Source organism: Microcebus murinus, chromosome 5 (assembly GCF_040939455.1).
Source record: "Microcebus murinus isolate Inina chromosome 5, M.murinus_Inina_mat1.0, whole genome shotgun sequence".
In the NCBI taxonomy this organism is placed as follows: Eukaryota; Metazoa; Chordata; class Mammalia; order Primates; family Cheirogaleidae; genus Microcebus; species Microcebus murinus.
The window spans coordinates 35,313,671-35,337,558 of NC_134108.1; the positions used below are offsets into that span (position 1 = coordinate 35,313,671).

A 23,888-nucleotide genomic window follows, 5' to 3' on the forward strand; every position below is an offset into this window, starting at 1 on the left:
GTTAGATTACATATAGCATGACACAATGGTGCATGGTACTTAAAAATCACAAGGTTTATATTCTGAAATAAACCTGGTTTGGCTGAATAGGACCTAAGTAGTTCTAGAAAATATAGTAGTAAGAAAATGTTCAACACTATGGTCTTCTTGGCACTGACAGTCATTAAAATTTAGTCATTCCAATTTAGCCCTGATCTCATTAAAAGCAAGGTGACTTTTGATCAGAAAATTTCACATTAACTATGGTTAAAGATTTCAGGCTAGAAAACTAGGTCATCTTGTAATTTCTTTAATTCATCCTTTATTCTCTACGAAAGGTGCTGTTAAGAGCATTTTGCTCAGTCTTCATGACAGTCTTGAACATCTTCCCATTGTAAAATGAGTTTAATAAGAGAATCAATTTTCTTTATGATTTTGTCTCTCATTATAAAAGTAATGCATGCTCATTAAACACATGCAGTAGAATATTTAATGACACAGAAAGACATTCTTTTAAGCAAAAGCAATTTACATGTACTGGGTATATACGGTCTATATAGTATTATTAATCCATGCATTTAAAAGAGGCTAAAAGGCTACACAAATAAAATGAATTGTAGCTAGCTCTGTGTAATAAAATCATGAGATTTTAATTTAGTCATTATTACATTTTTATATTTTTTAAACATTATATAAAATCTCAATATTATTTTAGTTATGAAGAATAAATTTTTATCTATTAGATTATAGGCTCATTTATTCATGCATCCATCTGACTAACATTTAAGAATATTTATTATAGGCCGGGCATGGTGGCTCATGTCTGTAGTTCTAGCACTCTGGGAGGCTGAGGTAAGAGGATCACTCAAGGTCAGGAGTTCGAAACCAGCCTGAGCAAGAGTGACACCCTGTCTTTACTAAAAATAGAAAGAAATTAATTGGCCAACTAAAAATATATAGAAAAAATTAGCCGGGCATGGTGGCGCATGCCTGTAGTCCCAGCTACTTGGTAGGCTGAGGCAGTAGGATTACTTGAGCCCAGGAGTTTGAGGTTGCTGTGAGTTAGGCTGATGCCACGGCACTCTAGCCCAGGCAACAGAATGAGACTCTGTCTCAAAAGAAAAAAAAAAAGAATATTTATTATATACTAGACTCTAAGCTGTTTGCAGGACACAATATCACAGTACTTGGTCCCTGCCCTTAAGAAATGTAAAGTCCAGAAGGAAAAAGCCACAGGTAATCCACAGCTGTAGACGAGTGTATGTAGTAAGTACCGTGACAAAGGTGGGAGTTCATTGGAGGAGCATGGAAACAAGACAGGGAAAGTCTCTTAGAGGAGATGTTTGACTTAATCTTGTGCACTTAGGTGATAGAGGTTATGGGGAAAGAAGTCAGGCACCCCAAGCTAGCTATCTGGTAAGTGGAATTTACATTCTTAAAGTTGAAACATGGTCAGTGGTCCAAAGAAAGGTTGGAATGGAAGCAAAATATCTGAGAGATGTTACAAGGAATGGGCTAGCTATGGTGACTAGCTGACATGGGGAGGTGGCTAAGAAGTGAGATGATGTTCACATTTTGGCTTCAGAGACCGAATGGATAAATTTACTATCATGGAGAAATCAAGAGGCATGAGCTGTGGGGACAGTGGCAGGAATAAAGGTAAAAATAAGAAACCTAGTTTAGGGCATTAGTCTTAAGTTTTTTGATCCACGGACGATTCAAATACTGAAGATTAGTAGGTATGTATGAGTTTGTGGCTTAGTAGAAAGTTCTGGACTAAAGATAGCTGGAAATGATTTCCAATTAGAGAGAATTAGATTACTGGGTGTAGGCAATTGTGCAAAAGAGACAGAGTCATTAAAAGGGTAACATTTAAAGAGGAAGCAAGTTGGACTCAGTGGCTCACGCCTATAATTCCAGCATTCTGGAAGGCCAACACGGGAGGATCATTTGAGCCCAGGAGTTCAAGATCAGCCTGGGCAACATAGCAAGACCCTATCTCTAAAAAAAAAAAATTAAACAATTAGCCTGGTGTGGTGCATGCACTTGTATTCCCAGCTACTGAGGATGTTGAGGGAAAAGGATCACTTGAGCCCAGGAGTCTGAGGTTGCAGTGAGCTATGACTGCATCACTGTGCTCCAGCCTGGATGAAAGAGCGAGACCCTGTCTCTAAAAACAAATAAAAAATAAAGAGGAAGCAGAAGCAGGAAAAGAATGGGAAGGAATGGTAGAGAGAAGAAAGAAGGGTGTCAAAGAAACAGGGGAGACACAGTCAATGAATGGTATTAAAGGAAAAGAAGAACAAGATAATGCCCTTTTGTTTATCACAATATGGAGGATGCCTAATGGATTCTAGGGTCCTAACCCAAAACCTAAGCAGTAGAAGATTCAGGGAAGGACCTGGGTGCATGCATGTTTAAAGGATCCTAGAAGGTTCTGTTACATAGCTAAGCTTGGCACCCACTGAGCTAAGCCACAAATTCTTTGTTAATTCCATCCACCTTTGTAACTGTGAAACAGAATACATCCCTCTGCAAGCTTTAATCTCCAACATTTCTGAATTTAGAAACTAAGACTAATTGTTCTTGCATGAGGAAAGGGTGCCGGACTCTGATTCTTCCTTCTAGTGACAATGTGTTATTCACCAGTCAAGGTATGTTAGGAAAAGACAATACTTGTCAGTCTAGTCAGGGATCATTGGAGGGTGTATTGTTTTGGGAAACACAGAAAGATCCTGTCTGAAAAAAGAATCATAATACTTAGGTTTCCCAGCATCTGGGGAAAAGAATACTCTCATGCTGGTGGGTATATAAATGGCTACACACTTTCATGTGCAACATGGACTTAAAACCTTAAACATATTCTTTGATTTGGTAAGACTACTTGAAGGATTTTATAAAGACGTAGTATTGTTTCATAATGGCCAAAAAATTCAAAACAACCTAATATCCAAAGTAGGAGCATGATTAAATCAATCAGAAAACATCATGGTGGTGATAATTATATTGTTGTTTTTGTTTGAGACAAGTCTTACTCTGTCTCCCAGGCTGGAGTGCAATGGCACGATCATAGATCATTATAACCTCAAATTCTGGGGCTTGAGTGATCCTCCTCCCTCAACCTCCCTAGTACTAGGACTAGGTGCACTACCACACCTGGCTAAGTTTTAAAATTTTTTTGTAGAAACAGGGTCTCGCTATGTTGCCCCCGTTGTTCTTGAACTCCTGGCCTCAGGTGATCCTACTTTCTTGGCCTCCCAGAGTGCTGGGATTACAGGTGTGAGCCACTGTGTCCTGCCATATATTGTTTATACACATATAATGACATAGCATATGATGTGAAAAATATGCACAACATATTAAGTGGAAAAAAAAACTGACTGCAAAATAGATTCTGCCCCCACTTCCTCTTGACTTACTAGTATGTTCAAATGTTACTAAAATTATCTAAGCATCATTACTTTAACTTAAAAAAACATTTGAAACCCATGGGCTTTCCCTCTCCTTCTCCTCTTTCCCCCTCTTATTAGTTTACTCATTATACAAATCACACTAACCAAGTAATTCAGCTTGGATTAAACATTTATGCATGACTTGGCACATTCTACATATTAAATAATTCCTGCTATTTTATACCATTTCCAACTTATTTATTTTAAAAGCAGCATAATATAAAATGAATTATTATAAAACATTTTATAAGTTAAAAGGCTATACATAATTAGAAAAAAGAATATTTTTAATTTAAACAGAAATTACTGGCTCTTTCTAAACAAGGAAGTAATCTGTTTAGTATTTAGAAAGAAAAAAAAAGACTATGATAGTATTTTTTTGACATAGAACAGTAATCAAAGCCATGGAATATTATCATATATTAAGTCGTAGAAAGTGCTAGGAACTATTTTCAATAGCTTTTCATAAGGTCCTCAGGGTAGGGTACCAGTCTTATTTATCTAGAACTAGCTCAATGCCTGCTAGGAAGTATGCATTCAATAACTGTGCAAATATGATCTAATTACTTAATACTCAGTGACCCATTTTTCCAATTAAGAAATTATGCCTCAAGAGGATAAAGTATCTCATTCAAGGGCCCACATTTCCTAGAGATTCTCATTCACATCTGCCTGATCCTGGGGCTCTTATTCTGGGGCCTGTTATTCCGGCCCAAGAATCCATACCTCTTCCAGGGCAAGGGACAGTATTGTCATCTCTTAGATCTCAGATAGCTCCTAGAGGAGGCTTATGCAAAGTCAGATGCTTGTCAATATTAACAACCTTATTGTTTGTCCGTTCTCTATCAATTTAGGATTTCCCTTCCAGATAACAGCATTGTTCCTAAAGGAATGGTTTATTTTTATATATAAATAATTATTGATTAATAAGAAAGTTTTAATGAAATTTTTTGCAGAAAGAGTTTTAAGAAATTAGGGTTTAGTGAAGGAAACAAAATGTATGCAGATAAATAAATGTTGTGAATATGATCAAATATAATAAAGTTGTAAGTAGCCAAATCCCTAAACTATTTAGCTATTGTGGCTCATAGCCACTTTCAGAATGGTCCGTAGGCCCAGGTCTAATACTTAACCAGTGGTTTTCAATGTGAAATGATTCTGTCCTGCAGAAGATATTTGGCAATGTCTGGAGACACTTTTGCTCACCAGGACTGTGGAGGTACTACTTGCATCTAGAGGCCTCGGGTACTGCAAAACATCCTATAATTCACAGGACATTCCCCTGCCACAAAGAATTATGCAGTGCAAAATGTCAATAGTGCCAAGGTTGAGAAATCTTGTACTAGATGACTAAAACATGGTGGAATTATCTACTGTTCTCAGGTTTAAATCAGCACCAAGAATAAGAGCAGGAAGAGCTGGGATCTCCCAGGTTTATAAGTGAAGTTCTAGAAACTGCAAATTCCCAAGCACACTACTGTCACCTTCAGCTGATTCAAGAGAAGTACATGATTCTGCAAGCTGCAATGGAGACAGGGAGGATTTAAGGTTGACACGCACTTAATCCCCAGTGAATCTAAGTTTTAAGTCGCAGTGTACAGGTGTGCAAGAAGAAACTCCCAGCTTTCCTGGATTCACAGAGAGTCTGTATCTCCTGACAACTTCTACCAAGGTAAATAAAACTATTATATATTTTGGCAGTTTTTAACTACTTCACATTTTTAATTTAGTATTAAAATTTAATAAGAACTGCTGGAGGAAAAAACACTCACAAAAAACAAAGGAGATAAACAAAGACTATGCAGGGTCTCCATCATTGCTGTTCCTATCCTCTGCCCTCCCCATTTTCTTACTTGGTAGACTATTCATTCAATGATGGAGCTAAGGAGGCCACAGAGCACACTATAAACAAAGAAGGAATGGTTTTGTAGAGTTAACTTCTTAGTAATAACAAAATAGGGAGAAAGACATTTAAAGAAAGTACTAGGAATGACAGACAGGAATAGTGAAATACACAATTATCAAGTTCTGTCAACATCAAAATATGTTTTTCCTGTGACAAGGAGCTTTGGTCTATTGAGTCAGATAGCACTGAGAACAAGCTGAGAACAAAATAACTAAAGAGAACAAATTGCCACATCTATAAGGTCTATGAGAGGACACTACAACCTAGGAAGGAACCACCGCTAGCGTAGTTTCACTCTGGTGCTGAAACTCCAACAGATACATGAATCTATTAAACAGAAAGGTAAATATTACAGAAATGTTCAGTTTGGTATAACAAGAGAATTCATAAATTATCATGAGAGTAAGAAAAGCAATACATGACACTTCTTAGCTCTCCCTTAAGGACTTCTATTGAGACTTAAGTCCTGAAGAATTTCACGAATTGGAAACAAAAATAAACTTATTTCTTATTGTGGAGGTCTGGGTGGGAATTCTATAGGACTGCTCTATCTTTCCCCTCATAAACTAAAATGTGGGTTCCTTTAGGGCAGGTAGACATGGAAATATATAAAGGAACAATTACAACAAAATTTCCCAAAATCTACACATAAAAAAACTATCGTTAATAACACAGTGTGATATGATGGCTCTAAGAAAACCTTTGGTTAATAATTGTTCAAAAAAGAAAACCAAGTGTTCCAGGTCATTTACTATCCAAGGACAAATAAATCATGGATGCTATGAAATACAATATAATGGCATTCAACAAGTGACCTACTTTAAAAATCTCACAAAAACCACTTGCATAAGAAGTCAAAGAGAAGTACTATTTCAGCATTAAGGATTTCTCCTGGGTTAAAGAATGACAGTAAAGGCCGGGCGCTGTGGCTCACGCCTGTAATCCTAGCTCTTGGGAGGCCGAGGCGGGCGGATTGCTCAAGGTCAGGAGTTCAAAACCAGCCTGAGCAAGGCGAGACCCCGTCTCTAATATAAACAGAAAGAAATTAATTGGCCAACTGATATATATATATATAAAATTAGCCGGGCATGGTGGCACATGCCTGTAGTCCCAGCTACTCGGGAGGCTGAGGCAGAAGGATCACTCGAGCCCAGGAGTTTGAGGTTGCTGTGAGCTAGGCTGACGCCACGGCACTCACTCTAGCCTGGACAACAAAGTGAGACTCTGTCTCAAAAAAAAAAAAAAAAAAAGAATGACAGTAAAATAATTATATGTGTGGGACTGGTTCAATTATTCTATAAGAGTCCTTGGTGCACACAGTCCTGTTAAAGATAATTAACTTGAATTTAAAAATTTTTTTTCTTATAGCATAAATATTTTCCCAGAGAAAAAGTGATATATGATAGATAATTTTTCTGATGACAAAAGTCCACAAAACCCACAATGTGGCCGACAGTGCTTTGTTTTCCTCACCTAGAAAATCGGAAATTGGCCTAAATCTCTAGTACTGCTCAGCTCTGAAATTCTGATTCTAGGGCTCCGGTTTTAACAGGGTTTCAGAAATTTGCATTGCTTCTGTTGAAACATTTTAAAATCGCAATAAAAGCACACATTTCCCCCCCAACCTGCCCCAGTATCCCTAGTTTAAAGTTTCCATGAAATACTGTGGGAGCTGCATGCACAGGTAAAAGAAGGAGTATATTACATAAATGCAAAACAAATTATGCTTAATGTTCATGTCAATGTGGGCTTGTGTGTAAGATAGGGAAAAGTTATTAGCAAATTCATTAATAAAAATCCTGTTATTTTTCACATTACATTATAATTTATTAAAATGAGACTGCTCTCCTAATGAGAATTATCATTCTAGGTAGGAATCAGCCAGAAGGTATGCCCTTGCTTGGAATTTAGTTTTGCTTTATTGAGAATTCATGTGAAGGAAGCCTGCTGAGCATATTTGTTCTTGGCAAGTGTGTTAGCCAAGGTCTGCCCAGATGATCATGTTTGATGACTACTTAGGAAAAGGCAAGCTGCGTGGGTCTAACAATTTTGAAAACTAACTGCAAGGCATTTGTAAAGACATTTTTTTATGCTACCACATATACAAAAGAAAAACATTTCATTATTGTCCAAAACAAATATTTCCTATTTTTATTATAAAGACATCCACAGTGATGTACAGCTGACGAATTTCTATGCCACTATCCCTCTATCATAGATTGTCACATAAACAATACAGTATTTTCTTTAATGATTTAAAAATATTATACAAATCTCCCTAGTGATATACAGCCCCTTGAACCTACCCAGGAGATTCCATGTCACCTTTCTCTGCTGCTGAGTCACAAATACTCCCTCCATAAGGCCAAAGAACCTTTCGCTCCCCAGAGTTACAGCCATTTTTAAAATGACAATCCTGCCTCTTTACTGCACTTAGCAGAGTTTGGATCTGCTCCATGGTATTCCTCTTTTTTTTTTTTTTTTGAGACAGAGTCTCACTTTGTTGCCCAGGCTAGAGTGAGTGTCATGGCATCAGCCTAGCTCACAGCAACCTCAAACTCCTGGGCTCAAGCAATCCTGCTGCCTCAGCCTCCCAAGTAGCTGGGACTACAGGCATGCGCCACCATGCCCAGCTGATTTTTTCTATATATATTAGTTGGCCAATTAATTTCTTTCTACTTATAGTAGAGATGGAGTCTCACTCTTGCTCAGGCTGGTTTTGAACTCCTGACCTCAAGCAATCTGCCCACCTTAGCCTCCCAGAGTGCCAGGATTACAGGTGTGAGCCACCGCGCCCGGCCTCCATGGTATTCCTTTATCCTCAACAGAACAGCACTTCCAATTGCTGGCACTTGAAAATATCCAAATCATCCGTCCTTTAAAAAGCAACTAGGTAGAAAGTTATGAAAGTGGTTCCCCACACAGTACTTATGATAACCTCATGTTTGTCATATTAAAACCACCTGTTAGCGGAAAGCCACTCAAATAATATCCTTCTAGAAATTCTAAAACCTACAATTCAAAGAAGGCGCTTATTCAACAATAAAATTAAGTATTTTAAGATAAAGAATATCAAAATGTAATTAGAATCTAACCAATCAGCAGGTTTTCCAGTGCAGCCCATACTCACCTCTCCCGAGGAACAGCAAACCAGTACTCAGGCTGCTTTCTTCGTTTGCCGTACTGCTGGACCATGGCTGCGGTGTGAGTGGCAAAGGATTTTCTCATTGGTTTTCCCACTTTGATGCACAGGAACATGGGTGGGGTCTTGCTTTTTTCTTCTTTTGAAGGAAGTATATCTGAATCACACATGAAGAAACCTTCCTCAATATTGACAATGTTGGTGACAGAACTTTTCACCTTACGAAGAACAGTGTCCAATCCTCTTAGTCAAAATATGATAGAAATACCATACAACTATATCATATGATGACTAAGAAAATTTTTAGACTTTCTTTAGCACAAAACATAAAAGCTCTGCATGTTTTAGGATGGACTACATCACATGAGATGCTACATACTAAAAATAAGCATACAGACCAACAGAAGAGCAAATAATGGAGAATTGTGACAATCCACCAGAATCCACCTTAATGAATGGTCCTGAGGACCCAAATACACCAGAACGCAATTAAGTACAGAACTGAAATCTCTTCAAAAAACATTTTAAATTCCTTTAGATTTGGAAATTCAAGGTAAAAAAAGAAAATTACTTGAAAGATTTTTTAAAAAGTAAACTATTTTTGAAGTAAAACTCTAGAAATTTATGTCATAGTTCAAGTTCCTAAAGTGGGGTATCATATCTTGCAAATTCTCACCCCCATTATTAATGCTATTAGCATGAATATTCTATCGAGAAAATATTGTTCTCAAACTACTTTGGTATTACATGTATCAGTTTTAGAAGGCAATTATATGACAGAATACAAAGACATTAAAGAAAAATAGCTTACCTTCAATGGGTACTTGAATTCTCTTTAATAGCCATAACTGAATTTCTGATTTATTATCTGTTTGTGTGCCTGGACAGCTATTGTCCAGAGTAGATTCCAGAGGGGAGTCTAGAGACTCTTTAATCATATTTTCTTCTGTAGAAGAGTCCAGTTTCATTGGAAGGGGCTCTCCCTCTTTCACTGAGGTTTTATCTGGCTCTTTATTTCCCTCAATTGAGGGATCACCTGCCTGAGAAACAGAACTACTAAGGGTGATGTCTATTCCCTCTGGTTCGATACTTTTGCCATCACTTAATTCTGTCTTCTGCAAATTTTCAGATAACTGTGACCCCTCTTTGTTCTTATGAAGGTAATACTCAATAAGTTTCACTTTATCGAGATCTTCATGTATGTTCAGTGTGTTTTCCACCTGGCTTTCTGGGGAACCAGACTGCTTGTCCACTTCTGGCATTATGTCTTGCTTCTCACAGGCTTCTAAATCTAGGGCCCCCTTCAGTTCAGCATCATTCCCTGTTCCTGAAAAGTTCAAGGCTGACTGTACCTGCATTTCCATAGCAGAATTAATTCTTTGCAACTCAGCCCTCTTTAGCTCCTCTGGGTCAAGAGAAAGGCACTCCTTCGAGGTGTCTCTTTTGTTCAATCCACTATCAGTTTGAGAAGAAAGTTCTTCCAAGTCCACGAAGTCATCATCTTCTCCTAAAAGGAAGTTTTCTTTGGCTGAAGATTCAAATGTAGCATGAGTGTCAGAAGGTTCCTTGCTGAGCTTAGTCACTGTGGGAGAGTCACTAGTTGTCTCCCTAGAAGATTCCAGTGTCTTTAATTTTTCTGACACAGAGCTGCCTGAGGGCTTCAGATGTGTGTGTTCTATTGATTTCTCCAAAGGTCCTGTTGATTTGGAATCTGAAGTAATGGTTCTCTCTCCACTCTGCTGTCGTTTTTCTTTGTTGATGGATTTGAACTTACTGAATGGGTTGATATCCTTTTCTGAAGCCAGGTCTTCCCATTCTCCAGGCCTGTACAGAGGACAAAGATCCTGAGGTAGGTCACTGTTGGGGGAAAAATGGTGGGTGCACATGGAATGTTAAAAATAAAATCAAAAACAAAATGGAGGAAAGGCAAAAAACAAAACTAAAACCCAACCAAAAACCAAAACATAAATATACCATAACATAAATTTATGTTTAAATGATTTCAGAACAAGAAAATAAAATCAAGAAATGAACTTCAAAATGAAACATAACTCAACTAAAAGAAATGGCAAAAGAATGAACCATGAGAGTTGCACATTCCTACTAGAAGCACACAATGGTTTTGGAAGTTACACATGAATATGGAGATGTTACCCATAAGATTTTAAAATATGAAATCTTCATAATAATGTTTCTGATTTTCATGAAGGACAAAGGAGAGAAAATATTTTAGTACTAAAGTCTAAAACTTTTCCTTTTTATAAAATAGTATAGAAAATACTACATTAACTCTAAAAGGCTCACTGACTTAGTAGCTACTCATTTAACTGCTCTATATAAAGTAACTAACCTTGAACCCTGATTTGGGGTTTCATGGCTTAGGATTTGATAGTTCTAATCACGGATACCCCTCCACTCCCCAAAGGAGGTGCAAGAGAAAGCTTCCACTATTATTGTGAATATAGAGCAGTTGCACCATTTTACAGTTTAAAAATGTGTAAAAGTAAATCTTATCAAAAAAGCTCTTATGTATAAAACTTAGTTTAAATTTCTTAATTAAACATCTCTTTTATAACAATATCATTTTACTTTATGAAATAGGGCAACTGGTTTATCAGCTGAAACATACTGTCTTGGAATTTAGTTAATTATTTTTCCTTAATAACAGATGCTTTACTACCTAGATTTGAATTACACAAAAATATTGGTTAAACATGTTCTTCTGAGCTTAAAATAAATAGTCAAGAAACATATACTTTAAAACAAATATGACTGGAAATATCTTAAGCGACCCTGTATTTCCACTTACCACAACCAGTAGTAGTGCCACTATGGGGTTAAAAATGCAGAGATATAAAAATCCTTTTAAAAAATAACATTTTCAATTTCAGAAATAATTTTACTTTCTAAAAAGGCAAGATCATCTTTAAGTAATACTTTATTATTCTGGTTTTGAAATAAATGGTTATGACAATAAAACAACAAAGTACCAGGCAGTTTTGAAGTTACAAGAAGACTGTCTTCCCAAAGTTATAGAAATCTCTTGAATAGAAAGGTCCATGCTTTTTCCAGTAGAAAATAAAAGCCTACATAATTGCTTGGCTCTGATAAATGCTTAAAAAAGCTTCTTTAATTCATAACTCATTTCAACTGAATGAGCATTCATTGAGCCCCTAAGTACTATATTATAAAATACAATTGTGACAGAGTCTCTGTTCTGCAGGAACCTGCATATACAAAATGTTCTGCCCAGCACTAGTATCCCAGGATACATTGAAGATGCTTCAATCCCAGAGTCAAGCAAGTTATTGTAATGTAGCATAATCTCCACAATGGAAGTAAAAATTTAATTTCGCATATTCAATGCTGTAAGAAGAAACTCAGCTCTCTACATGCTTAATTAATAACTAAAACTTTCTTCCTAAACATCCAAGCTCCTTTCTCAACTCTTCCTTCCCTACCTAGCTTGACTCCCCAGATAATTAGCCTCCTAAATTACCTTGTCCATCTCTCCCTTCCTGTTCTTCTATCTAATCCAAGCTGGCAACATCCTACTTGGGATTAATTTAACCACCTGATTTTTCTGCATTGCAGCTGCCAAGCACAGCTGGGGCAAAGCACATAGTGGTGTCAACTGGCTTTATTGTTAATTAGTGTTTTCCAGACTTAGCCAGGCACCTAATGATGATCAATAACCCCTTCACAGTTGTTTCCTTCCTACAATGTGGCAGCTGGAGTTACAAAATGTCCTGCACAAACATACATTACAGAACTTGAAGGTGAGGAGAGATGTCATAAACACTACAATATTTTTTTTTCTTTTTTTGAGAAAGAGTCTCTGTCACTCAGGCTGGAGTATAGTTGTGCTAATGTAGCTCACTGCAGCCTCAACTTCCCAGGCGTGGCCTCCTGAGTAGCTGGGACTATAGGCACAGGCCATCATGCCCAGCTAATTTTTTAATTATTTTTTGTAGATACAGAATCTTGTTATGTTTCCCAGAAAGGTCTTGAACTCCTGGCCTCAAGTGATCTTTCCACCTTAACCTCCCAAAGTGCTGTGGTTATAGGTATTAGCCACTGTGCCTGGCCCACACACTGACTTTCAAAAACTACTTGCACACTGCAGCCAGATAATTTACACTTAATATTTTACCATTATACTTTTAGGAATAATGACATTTTAAGCAATTTTAAACTTTTAAATGATTGATGAAATTCTGAAGACAATACAAAGTTTATTTCATACTGATTCCACTCACATATTCTTGCTCTTTAGACTAAAAATCCTTAATATACCTGCATCCAAGGCAGGAATCAATCAATGCACAACCCTGAAAAAATTTCAACAAACTGGAAGCCAATTCATAACTCTTCTCCCTTCCTGTAGTCACAGCATTATCCCTGAATTCTAGATCATTAAACATAATGTCACACTGAGAAAAAAAAATTTTTTTTAGGATGTACCTTTCCTTTCTATTATTAAAGAGAATACTTAATATCCTAGGCTGAAGATGTACAATTGTATTACTCCATTAAAAGTCATTTCCCAGTAAGAAATGACCCTATTTCACTGGCCATCTATCTACTTCTAAACTTACCTATATCTTTACCCACTCTTCTTCTTTCCTTGTGTTGCAGAGAGCCCAAAATTCATGCCTTCCTTCTAAAACTAGCTCTTTCACTTCCTCTCCTCCTCCTCATCCAAGAGTCCGAGACAGTGGGACATTCCCCTATATGGGTTCTCATGAAACACTGTGTGTGTTGCTATTTTTATAGTGCCATTTAATTACGACTCCTGTCCACGTATCTGCTGCACCCAGAAAACTTCAGGCTCCTCCAGGGCACAGCCATAACCCACTCAACTTCATATGCTTGGCACGAAAGAGGCATGTGCTAAGATGCATCAGAAGCCTCAGTCCGCATGGATAACAAGATTGCCATATGAACTAAAAGTTCAAATAATAACAGCCCACACTTATTAAACACCAGGCTTTTTTTCTAGGAGTTTTAGTATATCAATGTGTTTAGTTCTTACAACAGCTTTGTAAGCTGAAGAATACTATTAACTCCATTTTACAGAAGAGAAAACTGAGGTACAAGATTGAGTAACTCACGTAGGTCATGGGGCCATATGCGGCAGAGCCAGAGAAGCCCAGGCAGTGTGACTCCAGACCAGATCGCCGTGCAGTGCTGCCTTACTACATGCCTCCCACACCCCTCACCTGAACACTTCTGGCAGCAGCATTTAGATACCACTTCAGTGCCCATGATCTGGTGGTATCTTCAATGGCTTGGGGCTGGGTAGGGACTGAGTGGGTCACATGCTAAGGACCATAGGCATCCAGGGGAACCTGCTTCTGTAAACCCCCATGGATTCTGTGTCTAGGTTCGTTCCCTAGTCACCTTCCCTTTTTTTCAGATGAGTCCCAAGGGCAAAGGACAGTGAAAATCAGATTATCCCTATAAGTTAATATTGATTCCCTAAACATTCTTAACCCTTTCTTCATGGGGAGCTTCTCTCTCTCTCTCTTTTTTTTACAATAAACCCAGCATTATAAGGCAAAAGTAATTAGGACTAAAGTAATATTCATCTATGCTTCAGAGAAAAAAACCAACTAATATTATTCCCTCTTTGCACCATGGGGGTGGAGGGTGGCTGCTACACGGTCCACTCAAACCTCTCTCCATGCAGGATTAAGGGAGGATATGAGGCAGGAAGACTGCCTTTCCCTAGAATTTAAATAAAGACAAATATAACTCTCCTTAATTAAACCCAAAAGAAAGCATTATTCTCACTTATTGGTAATCAGACTAAAATTCTTTCAGAGAAATACCATTTCTCTTTTCATAAATTTATTAAGAACACAAAATTGCTTTTCAGAAAAATAAGCCAAGCAAACACCATTTTTACATGCTGGTTTCTTTGCTTTTCTCCTTTCTGTTCAACTTTCCCCTATCATTGACTTTATCATTTCCATTTCTTCTCATTTTTCTATTTTTTGTATTTAGTGCACAAATCATCCACCTTCAAATTCACCTCCATGCAATCCCTTGATCCTACAAATGTCCTCATTTTTTAACTGCATGTAATTTTCTTAATACCCTTTTTATTGTGGTAAACAAAGAAATGTCTCTTACGATGGCAAGGCATCTTTGATCTTCATGTGAGAAATGTCGTTGTAGAGGGCAATGGAGACCACCTCTTCCATGGGGCAGATGAGGCCATACTCTTCACACCCATTTTCGATAACCAAGGGATCGGACTTATGAGGGTCAAACATGATGTTGTTAGGAGTGACAATCATGACACCTCCAACCACACCCTGCAGGAGAAAGCACGGGACAGAATCACTCCAGGGAGAAATGCTTTCAGCAACCACCACAGAAGCTTTCATTGACTCACACTGCCATTCCACGGACAATGAACCACAGTCTCCTACGTGACAATCACATCCTCTATATGAGGGCTGGAAGATCAGGCTGAAGAAATGCAATGCTGGGTGCTGAATGGACAGGCAGAGAAAACAGACTGGCCTTGCTGTGGCAATCAACCAAGCCCAATTCTAGCACAGCCGCTGCAACAGCACAACTGCAGAGCAATCCTGGTTCACACATGTGTGTCTCAGATGTCCTAGTTCTCTGTAAAATAAGAGGGGCTATTCCAAGTGCTTTCCAGATCGAGACCATGGGGCTTTACAATTCACTTAGCAAGTCTTCACCAAGTGTATTGTGCTAAGAGAGCAGCTTTCTCAGAATCATGGTGCCAAAGAATAGCCTCAATATTCTTCTCTAAAATGTTTATAAAGTCTACATCCAGCAAAATCAACCTCAATTAGGAATATGAAATCTTTGCAGCCAGAGTGAATATAGCTGATCTATGGAAAGTAAAAACATAAAGCAGTAGCTGGGTGGGATCTTAAAAGTCTAAAGACTTTTAGATTTTGGTCAGATTACATTACAGACCTTAATGGCAACAGGGATATTATCTACCATGGACAGAAGGATACAGATGACTCCCTCAAGGTAGGTAATTTATTCTGGTACTGTTAATGAGTCTAGTGATCATCTTTGTGAAAAGTTTTGTAGATCCACTAATCTCATTACTGGGTATATATCCAAAGGAAATGAAATCAGTGTCTCAAAGAGATATCTGCACTCCCACATTTATTGCAGCATTATTCACAACAGCCAAGATATGGAATCAACCTAAGTGTGCATCAATGGATAAATGGATAAAGAAAACGTAATATATGTATACAATGGAATATTATTCAGCCATTATAAAAAGAAATCCTGTCATTTGCAACAACGTGGATGAACCTTATGTTAAGTGAAATAAACCAGGCACAGAAAGACAAATACTGCATGATCTCACTCCATGTGGAATCTAAAAAAGTTCACCTCATAGAAGGAGAGAATAGAATGGTGGTTACCAGAGCCATGGGTGGTTAGGAGGAAGGGAGAGATGGGGAGATGCTGGTCAAAGTCTTTGTAATTACAGTTAGATAGGAAGAATTAAAAATGTCCAGCCGGGCGTGGTGGCTCACGCCTGTAATCCTAGCACTTTGGGAGGCCGAGGCGGGCGGATTGCTCAAGGTCAGGAGTTCGAAACCAGCCTGAGCGAGACCTCGTCTCTACCTAAAATAGAAATAAATTAATTGACCAACTAAAAATATATATACAAAATATTAGCCGGGCATGGTGGCGCATGCCTGTAGTCCCAGCTACTCGGGAGGCTGAGGCAGTAGGATCGCTGAGCCCCGGAGATTGAGGTTGCTGTGAGCCAGGCTGACGCCACGGCACTCACTCTAGCCTGGGCAACAAAGTGAGACTCTGTCTCAAAAAAAAAAAAAAATGTCCAGAATAGGCAAATACATAGATGCATGAAGTAGATAAGTGATTGCCTGTGTCTGGGATGTGGAGGTGTGGAGAGGGTAGGAGGTGAGGGGAGGGAAAGGGGGAAGGCCTGCTAATGGTTATGGAGTTTCATTTTTGGGTGATGAAAATGTTCCAAAATTGACTGTGGTGATGATTTTACAACTATGTGAACTAAAAACCAATGGATTGCACACTTTAAATAGGTGAACTGTATGATATGTGAATTATATCTCAATAAAGCTCTCTTGTAAAAAACGTTTTGTATTTTAAGCATTATTCTTATTTTCAAAAGTTAGAAATGCAGATCAAAGCATATTTTCCTATTATTTGAAACCTGATATGAAACCTCTGCTATGACCACAGGAATTCACTTGATATCAACATAGCCCCATCTTCAGAGGCTCACTAAACGTTGGATTTCTTCTTTGTGAAGGAAAAAAACAACAAACCACCAACAAAAACACTAAAAGGTAGACATTAATATTAGCATTGTCAACAGCAAACACAGGTTAAGAGCTTACCATTTTCCAGTTTAGATGCAGAACTCTTAACATGAATTAGCTCTTTTAATTCACACATTAATTAATTAGTTAATTTTTTAATTGTTCCCATTCTATAGATGAAGAAAATGGAAGCTTAGGAAATTTAAATACCTTGCTCATGGTTTCAGAGTGAGTGGTAGAGCTGGAATTTAAATTCAGTGAGTCTGACTCCAGCATTTGCTATTAAACATATTCTATAATGTCTCCCTAACCATAGGCCAAGAACTCAAAGGCAAAGTGATAAATCCAAGATCACGAAGAAGCACATTTTTCACTCAATGATCATGTTTCCTCAATAAGTAAAATGCCAGGCATCCAACAGAGGAAACCTATTAGGTGCTTGTCAAATCTGAAACTGAAACTTTGGGTAAGATATTTTAAAGTAGCCTCCCTTCCAGTAATTTGCAAACTTGTTTAGTTTTCCACAAATTCCAAAAAAAGCAAACAAACTGCTTAGCTATATACCTTTCCATCAGTGAAGTATCGACAGTTCATTTTTAAAAATTTCACCACACCCGGCTCATCTTCTTCGGAAGTAGATGATAAGACTCTTTCAATGGGTTTTAAGGCCTTTCGTGCTAAGTCAGCATCCTTATGAAAACAAAAATTTCCAAAGTCAAAATTTTTCAGAACAAATTATGTGTATAAATCAAGCCACATAAGTGCCCTGTAAGTATACTGTTTCTATTTAACTTGAACATTAAAAAAGGCAGTGTCCTTCTTCCTTTAAAAATATCACAAATATAACAACAGATATCCAAATAAAACTAAGATTTTTTTAAAAAAAGCAAGGGTGTATACGTATGAACCCCTGAAACTGGCTCATGAAATATCTTCAGAACATAAACTCAATGAAATGCTTCATATTAGACTTTTAATTTAAATTCTCTAAAGAAAAAAAAAAGGAGTACAAAGGAACTATTTCCTTGGGGAGTTTATACTTTTACAGAGGTATACATTTTTGCTTTTGAGATCTTAAATGTGAACAGGTTTCTCTTGGAGAGGATGCATTTCATTCTCCAATTACCTAATCCTAACTCTTTAGGGAGAATTTCAGATGTAAACTTGTAAAAAAAAAAAAACAAAAAACCAATAACACATTGAATTCTACAACTCACAAAAAATCTTTTTGATAAAAATGAACTTCAGCACATGAAGCACATAGCATACATACAGGCAGTTTATCATATTCTGCATCTGATGAAGAAGGAGAGACAGTAGCACCGGGACTGGATGATGACAGCCTTAAGGTACTGGAAGGAAAGTTGGCATCTGGCACAAAAAGGACCTGAGAATGGGAAAGAAGAGATGAAGAAGTCCCAAGAATCAGGCAAACCACTAGCCAGTGTTCAGTGAAGTCATTCTCTGCTCAGTTTAATGCATGACTAAGATCCGGCTGGCTTTCATAAGACTTACAAGCAAGTGGGGTCTTCTAGGCTAATCCATGAAACAATAACTCAGCAATCTGCATGTGTGCAGTGCAAAGGGTGTGGAACACATCTGTGGACACTGCAGAAGCTCAGAAAAGGGGAGAACAAGATGGGTAAGTACTCTGGGCAGGCCATGTGAAGCAAGCAGATCCCAGTGAAGCCCTGAAGAATAAGTAGAAATTACATGGGAGGGTGGGAGAGTCCCCCAGGTGAAGGGACTAACAGCATAAGAGAATTGAGGAGAGAGAAGTATGTGATGCTTCTAAACATAATACCTGTGTCAGGTAGAAATGGAACCAATCCAGGGTTGCTAACTCTAAGCAGGCCCTGAGTTCTAAAGTAGTAAGGTCCTCATATGATAAACTGTACAAAGTAACATCAATACAATAATCCCAATACTTTGTCTTCTATCAGTATCTAAAAATAAAAACAGGCCAGGAGCATTGGCTTATGCCTTTAATCCCAGCACTCTTGGGAGGCTGATGTAGGAGGATCACTTGAAGCTGGGAGTTTGAGAACAGCCTGAGTAACATAGCAAGGACCTGTCTCTACAGAAAATAGAAAAATTAGCTGGGTACTATGGCACATGCCAATAGTCCTAGCTATTTGGGAGGCTGAAGCAGGAGGATCTCTGTAGTCCAGGAGTTTGAGGTTGCAGTGATCTATGATGATGCCACTGCACTCTAGCTGGGGTGACAGAGCGAGACTCTGTCTGAAACAATAAATAAAAATAAAAATCCAAAAATGCACAAAATAACCCTCTTCTGATTAATATTCTGGTTCTCAAAATGTTATGATTCTGTCATTTAACACTCTTTTAATGAGACATGCTACATTTTGGTGTATGTCAAATATAATCTTAAAATGATGACCTTTAATGTTATAAAATAGAATTAAGAGTTAATCATATAACTGATCACTGATCAATACTATTATTCACTGTCTTCCATCCTTCCAGCCATATTTCTGTTTTAACTTTAGTTATTTAACTCTCACTTCAATCCAGAAAAAAAATTGAGACAATAAAAGACACAGTAAGATAAAGGTGGGAAAATCAAAGTCAAGAGGATATAAGGACTGATTATTACTGAAAATAAATGCTCCAAAATTACTAAACACTCATTGAGAAGTGGGTCATAAAACTGGCTCTGAGTTTCCATATAATCAATGCAAAGAGATGGACATCAATTGTGAGCAGAATTCAATTTCCATAACATAAGAAGAAACCAGTTTCTCCTCCCCATGGAGTCTCATAAAAAGGAGTGTCCTAGATGGAACTATGCCCTTGATGATACACTAACAGTGAATACAACAACCAGTTGTGGAGGCCTGTTCTTTATAACATCTTTAATATGGGTCAGTGGCAAATGCCCAATTTTGGAGTTCTGTAAAAACAATTTACAAAGGACTAACATTATGTGGTTTTGGTATGCAGCTCTTATTTACCTTAAATAGCTAAACTGGAGGAATGTATGGACAACATTTCCCCCAACCAACTCTCCATTAATATATATATATATATATATATATATATATATATATATATATATATATATATATTTGCACCTGAACTCCTGGGAAGTATTAGACAACACAGATTCAATTCAGATTCTATGATCTGACACATTCTAAATGTTGAATCTAAGATCTATTCCTTTGCTTAAACAGCTACCTGCACAGTAGATATAGGTAAGTAGCAGTCAGAACATGAGCTACTCCCAGCATGGAAGTGAGCCTAGATCCCAGGGAGTTGTGAAGGTTTCCTGCTGCCCTCAGAAAATAATTCTGGGTTTGCTCCAACACCGGCAAATGTGGTTTTGAGGTCCTAAAATTCTTTTCTATAAAAGCAAGGCTGTCATTTTAGCGTAGAAAAAAAGTTTAAGCATCTGTAGCCACGGTATCCTGTGAACATGAAAACATCTTAAAGTATATATCCACAGTATAATTTTTTAGTGTGCTCAAGATAAAGTACTTGTAGAGGTCCATTTTTTATATGTGCCCTAAAATTTGATGTTAAGTATAGAGAACTAACAGCCAAACTCAGGACCTTCTGAAAAACATTTTATGCCTCAGTTATTTTTTTTTTTCTTAAGTGAGTCTGATCTTGTTTTTTGTCTTCTGATATAAAGAAAAAAAGTCTAGAATAAGATTTTAGTTTAATAAACTCTCAGGTAACCTCCTCTTAAAATCACTCTTACGTGAGGTCACTGACCCAGCCAGACCAGTTTTCTTTTCTATCTCAAGGTGATCATCAAATCAGTCTCCAGAAGGATGAGTCTCACATTTTCTGAAACCAGAGCAGATCAAACTGGTTTTGATTTATCAGATCTACTGAGATGAGAGGGATACCTACCCCTTCAGGCACCAAAATAGAGTATTTTGTAATCTTTGAAATCAAAAGGTCATCTGCAGTTTTTGAAAGGCCCTCAATCTGTTTCATTCTTCTCAATCCCTTTTCTTTACCAGCAAAAATCCTGAGTATAGATGAGTCCTGGGACAGCTAACAGCACATACCTACTTAACTCTGTAAGGGCTGTACACCCCAACAAAGGCTAGAAGGGACATCTGAGATAATGTGGCCCAACTTTTAATTTCAGAGATTAGGAAACTGAGATACAAAAAAGGAAGTGACTTGCCCAGGTCATATAGCTAATACAAAGCCAAACAGAAACAAAGGTTTGGGGCTCCTTTTTCTAGTGTTTTCACCATTACAGCAAGCATATTAAAACAGCCCTGATATTCCTATCAGATATTGTACCTTAATCTAGCACCAATCAACTATTTTGTTTACGGACATAGTATAAAGAATCACCTCAAATTATTTTACTACATTCCTGTGACTACAGTCTTTTGCCTTTAACTAGTGAATTTAAGCTTACTCCCACAATGAAAGAGATTAAAGTCTGTTAGTTATCTTAGAGATTAAAATTTATTAATTTTGAAAAGTTTTAAAGCAGATCTCCCCCCACCACACAAACACATTACCTGGTGCTGGCAGTATACTAATTTCTCCTTTTCACAAGAACATAAATACCAAAAATACTATAGTACAAACTGGCCAACTTGTGACCCTGTTGCCTTCATGTGCTGCCCTTGAAAGAAATGCAAAGAACAACAGCATCATTGCCTGAATGAAGTTGTGCTTAAAAGGAGCATTATCTTTTCTGAAAGAATTAAATGTCACTGTAATGCAGAGATGCAGGAAGATGCCCTGCTAAATTAACAATAGAACCCAAACATGCTCATGGCAACCAGGTACTTCTATGGAGGGGACTGGAGACTTGGCCTCAGCTAAGTTCCTTCAGTGACTGAGCCGTTTAAATTTACTGGCTGAACATGGTTTAAAGTGGAGATGCAAGACTACCTCGTCATGTAGAAGGTATTTTTAAAAAAGTTTACTGGATTAACCTAGTGTGGCAAAATTACATAATTTGTCAAATCCATTCAGTTTAACAAAAAAAGTACAGTCACGTATCACTTTATGATGGGAATACGTTCTGAAAAATATCAATATGTGATTTTGTCATTGTTTGACATCATAGAGTGTACTCACACAACCTAGGCGGTACAGCCTACTACACATTGAGGCTATATGCTATACCCTATTGCTCCTTACTATAAACCTGTACAGCATGTTACCATACCAAATATTGCAGGCAACTATAACACAATGGTAAGTATTTTTGTATATAAACTTAGAAAAAGGACAGTAAAAATACAGTAATCTTATGTGGTCCATCACTGACCAAAATGTCATTATGCAGCACTTGACTGTACTAAAAACCTGGAAAAAAAACCCAGGGTGGCCTCTTGTGGATAGTCCTGCTGAATATACCTCTGTCTTTGACCAGGTTGACCATTCTTGTCATGGTATCAAATTGAGACAAAAATCTCAAAAATTCTGCCTACATTAAAATAAAACAATGGCCAAAATTTATCCCAGAGGAATGGACTAAGTAGAAACTTGCAATTCTGAATATAAACAGTCTAAGAATATCTGTTATAGTCAACAGAAAAAAAGTCACATTAATTTAGAACTTCTCTTGATGCCTTAGGAAACACCTACTATATAAATGAACAATACATATAACAAGCTGTATTAATCATTTGCAATGTATTCGTCTCTGAATAGGTCATAAAAATTAGGGTGCTTTCAGAATTCTTGGATTTAAAGGAGAGGAAATATTGAAGACAATCCTGTGACGCTAACAGCGAGGCATTAAAAATGGCAATAAAAGATACATGCACAATTCTCTAGTCATATTTAACAAGAAAATAATTACCTGGCCTGGAACAATAGTATGTGTGAAAAGTTTATTCAGTTCCACTAATTTATTGGGAGTGATGTTAAACTTCAGTGCTATGGAGTTTAGCGTATCCTGGCTTCCAGCCTAGAATAATCAAACAAATCAGAGTAAATACATAAAGCAAAAAAAAAAAAAAAAGTCCTTTTGATAGATAACGTTAATCTATTCACAATATAAGGAAATGAAAAAGTAATAGTTCCATACAGAAGGACTATGAAAAATAGTGGATATCTTCTCAATTCTTAATAAAATCACATAAAAGCAAAGTCTTAAATAAAATTTATCACTGGGCTCCCTCATCTTCAAATTTCACTGTCCACTAATAGATTTCTAATTTTACTCAGGCACAACTTAGATGTATAGAGTAGAGTTCCAAGAGGTATAATATACAACTGTGAAAAGAAAAGAAAGAAGACACACACACACAGTACCCACCCTTCGGGGAAGTGGGGCTACCTCCTCTCTTATAATTTCTGTCATTTGTCTGTCTCGTCACTGCACTATAAGCTGCTGGACAGTAGCCTGTTAGCAGCTGTTTTTCCCTGTGCTCAGCACAGTGCCTGGCACACGGAGGGCACTCAAAAATGAATACTGTGAAAGAAATTCAGATTAGCTACCAGTAATTGCTCCCTGTCACGAAAACGATAATTTTCTATGGTCAGCCAAATTAGTGTTATTCTCTAAATCTATAAAACCTGTGACTTATGTTCCAGGTGTACATACTTTTCTTTCCTTCCATAGTAGAGGAGGAGTAAGAATAGAGGGCAGTGAGAAGATGAGAAATTCACAGTAAAATAGCTCCACCCAGAAAGAATTTGCTTCCTGTGGTTATGTCAATGTTTCAGGATGAAGTCCCTGTCCAGAGTCACCAGACAGACTTGCGCCAAGGGATAAATTTATCCGGCCCACTGGGTGTTTTTGCCGCTGCTGCCTATCCTGGTTAGCAGCTGACTGGTCCCGGGCCCACAGTGTGCATGTGTGGAATGTGCGATGCACTCTCCAACGGCCCTCCAACGGGCTGAGGGACAGTGAACTGGCCCCCTGTTTAAAAAGTTTGAGGACCTCTGAGGGATGTTGGTATCATTAAATGCTTGAAACCAGGTGCTTGAATATCCACAGCTCAGGAGCAATGTGAGCAATCCAGGAAGTGCGAGCAAGTTCTCTACACACAAAGTTATGTGAGTTATCTTTTATTTCCAAGGAAAGTATAAAAATAACTTGCCAAATAAAATAAATCTCTCATATGCTGAAA

The 23,888-nt window shown here is 37.6% G+C and overlaps 1 protein-coding gene across 8 annotated transcripts in view; it reads right to left on the minus strand.

The window, feature by feature from the left end:
* The window catches only part of NCOA7 (nuclear receptor coactivator 7), a 141,238-nt gene that overhangs the window by 36,531 nt on the left and 80,819 nt on the right, over positions 1–23,888 (minus strand). For 7 of the 8 annotated variants that reach the window (XM_076002988.1, XM_076002986.1, XM_012777502.3 and 4 more), the window contains exons 5-10: positions 22,613–22,720; positions 18,074–18,187; positions 17,365–17,490; positions 14,618–14,802; positions 9,291–10,336; positions 8,468–8,636 (exon numbers count right to left, since the gene is read on the minus strand). In XM_076002988.1, the coding sequence (XP_075859103.1) occupies positions 8,468–8,636; positions 9,291–10,336; positions 14,618–14,802; positions 17,365–17,490; positions 18,074–18,187; positions 22,613–22,720 (1,748 nt within the window). The remainder of the gene's footprint in view (positions 1–8,467; positions 8,637–9,290; positions 10,337–14,617; positions 14,803–17,364; positions 17,491–18,073; positions 18,188–22,612; positions 22,721–23,888) is intronic. The other variant, XM_012777504.3, reaches the window with a different exon arrangement.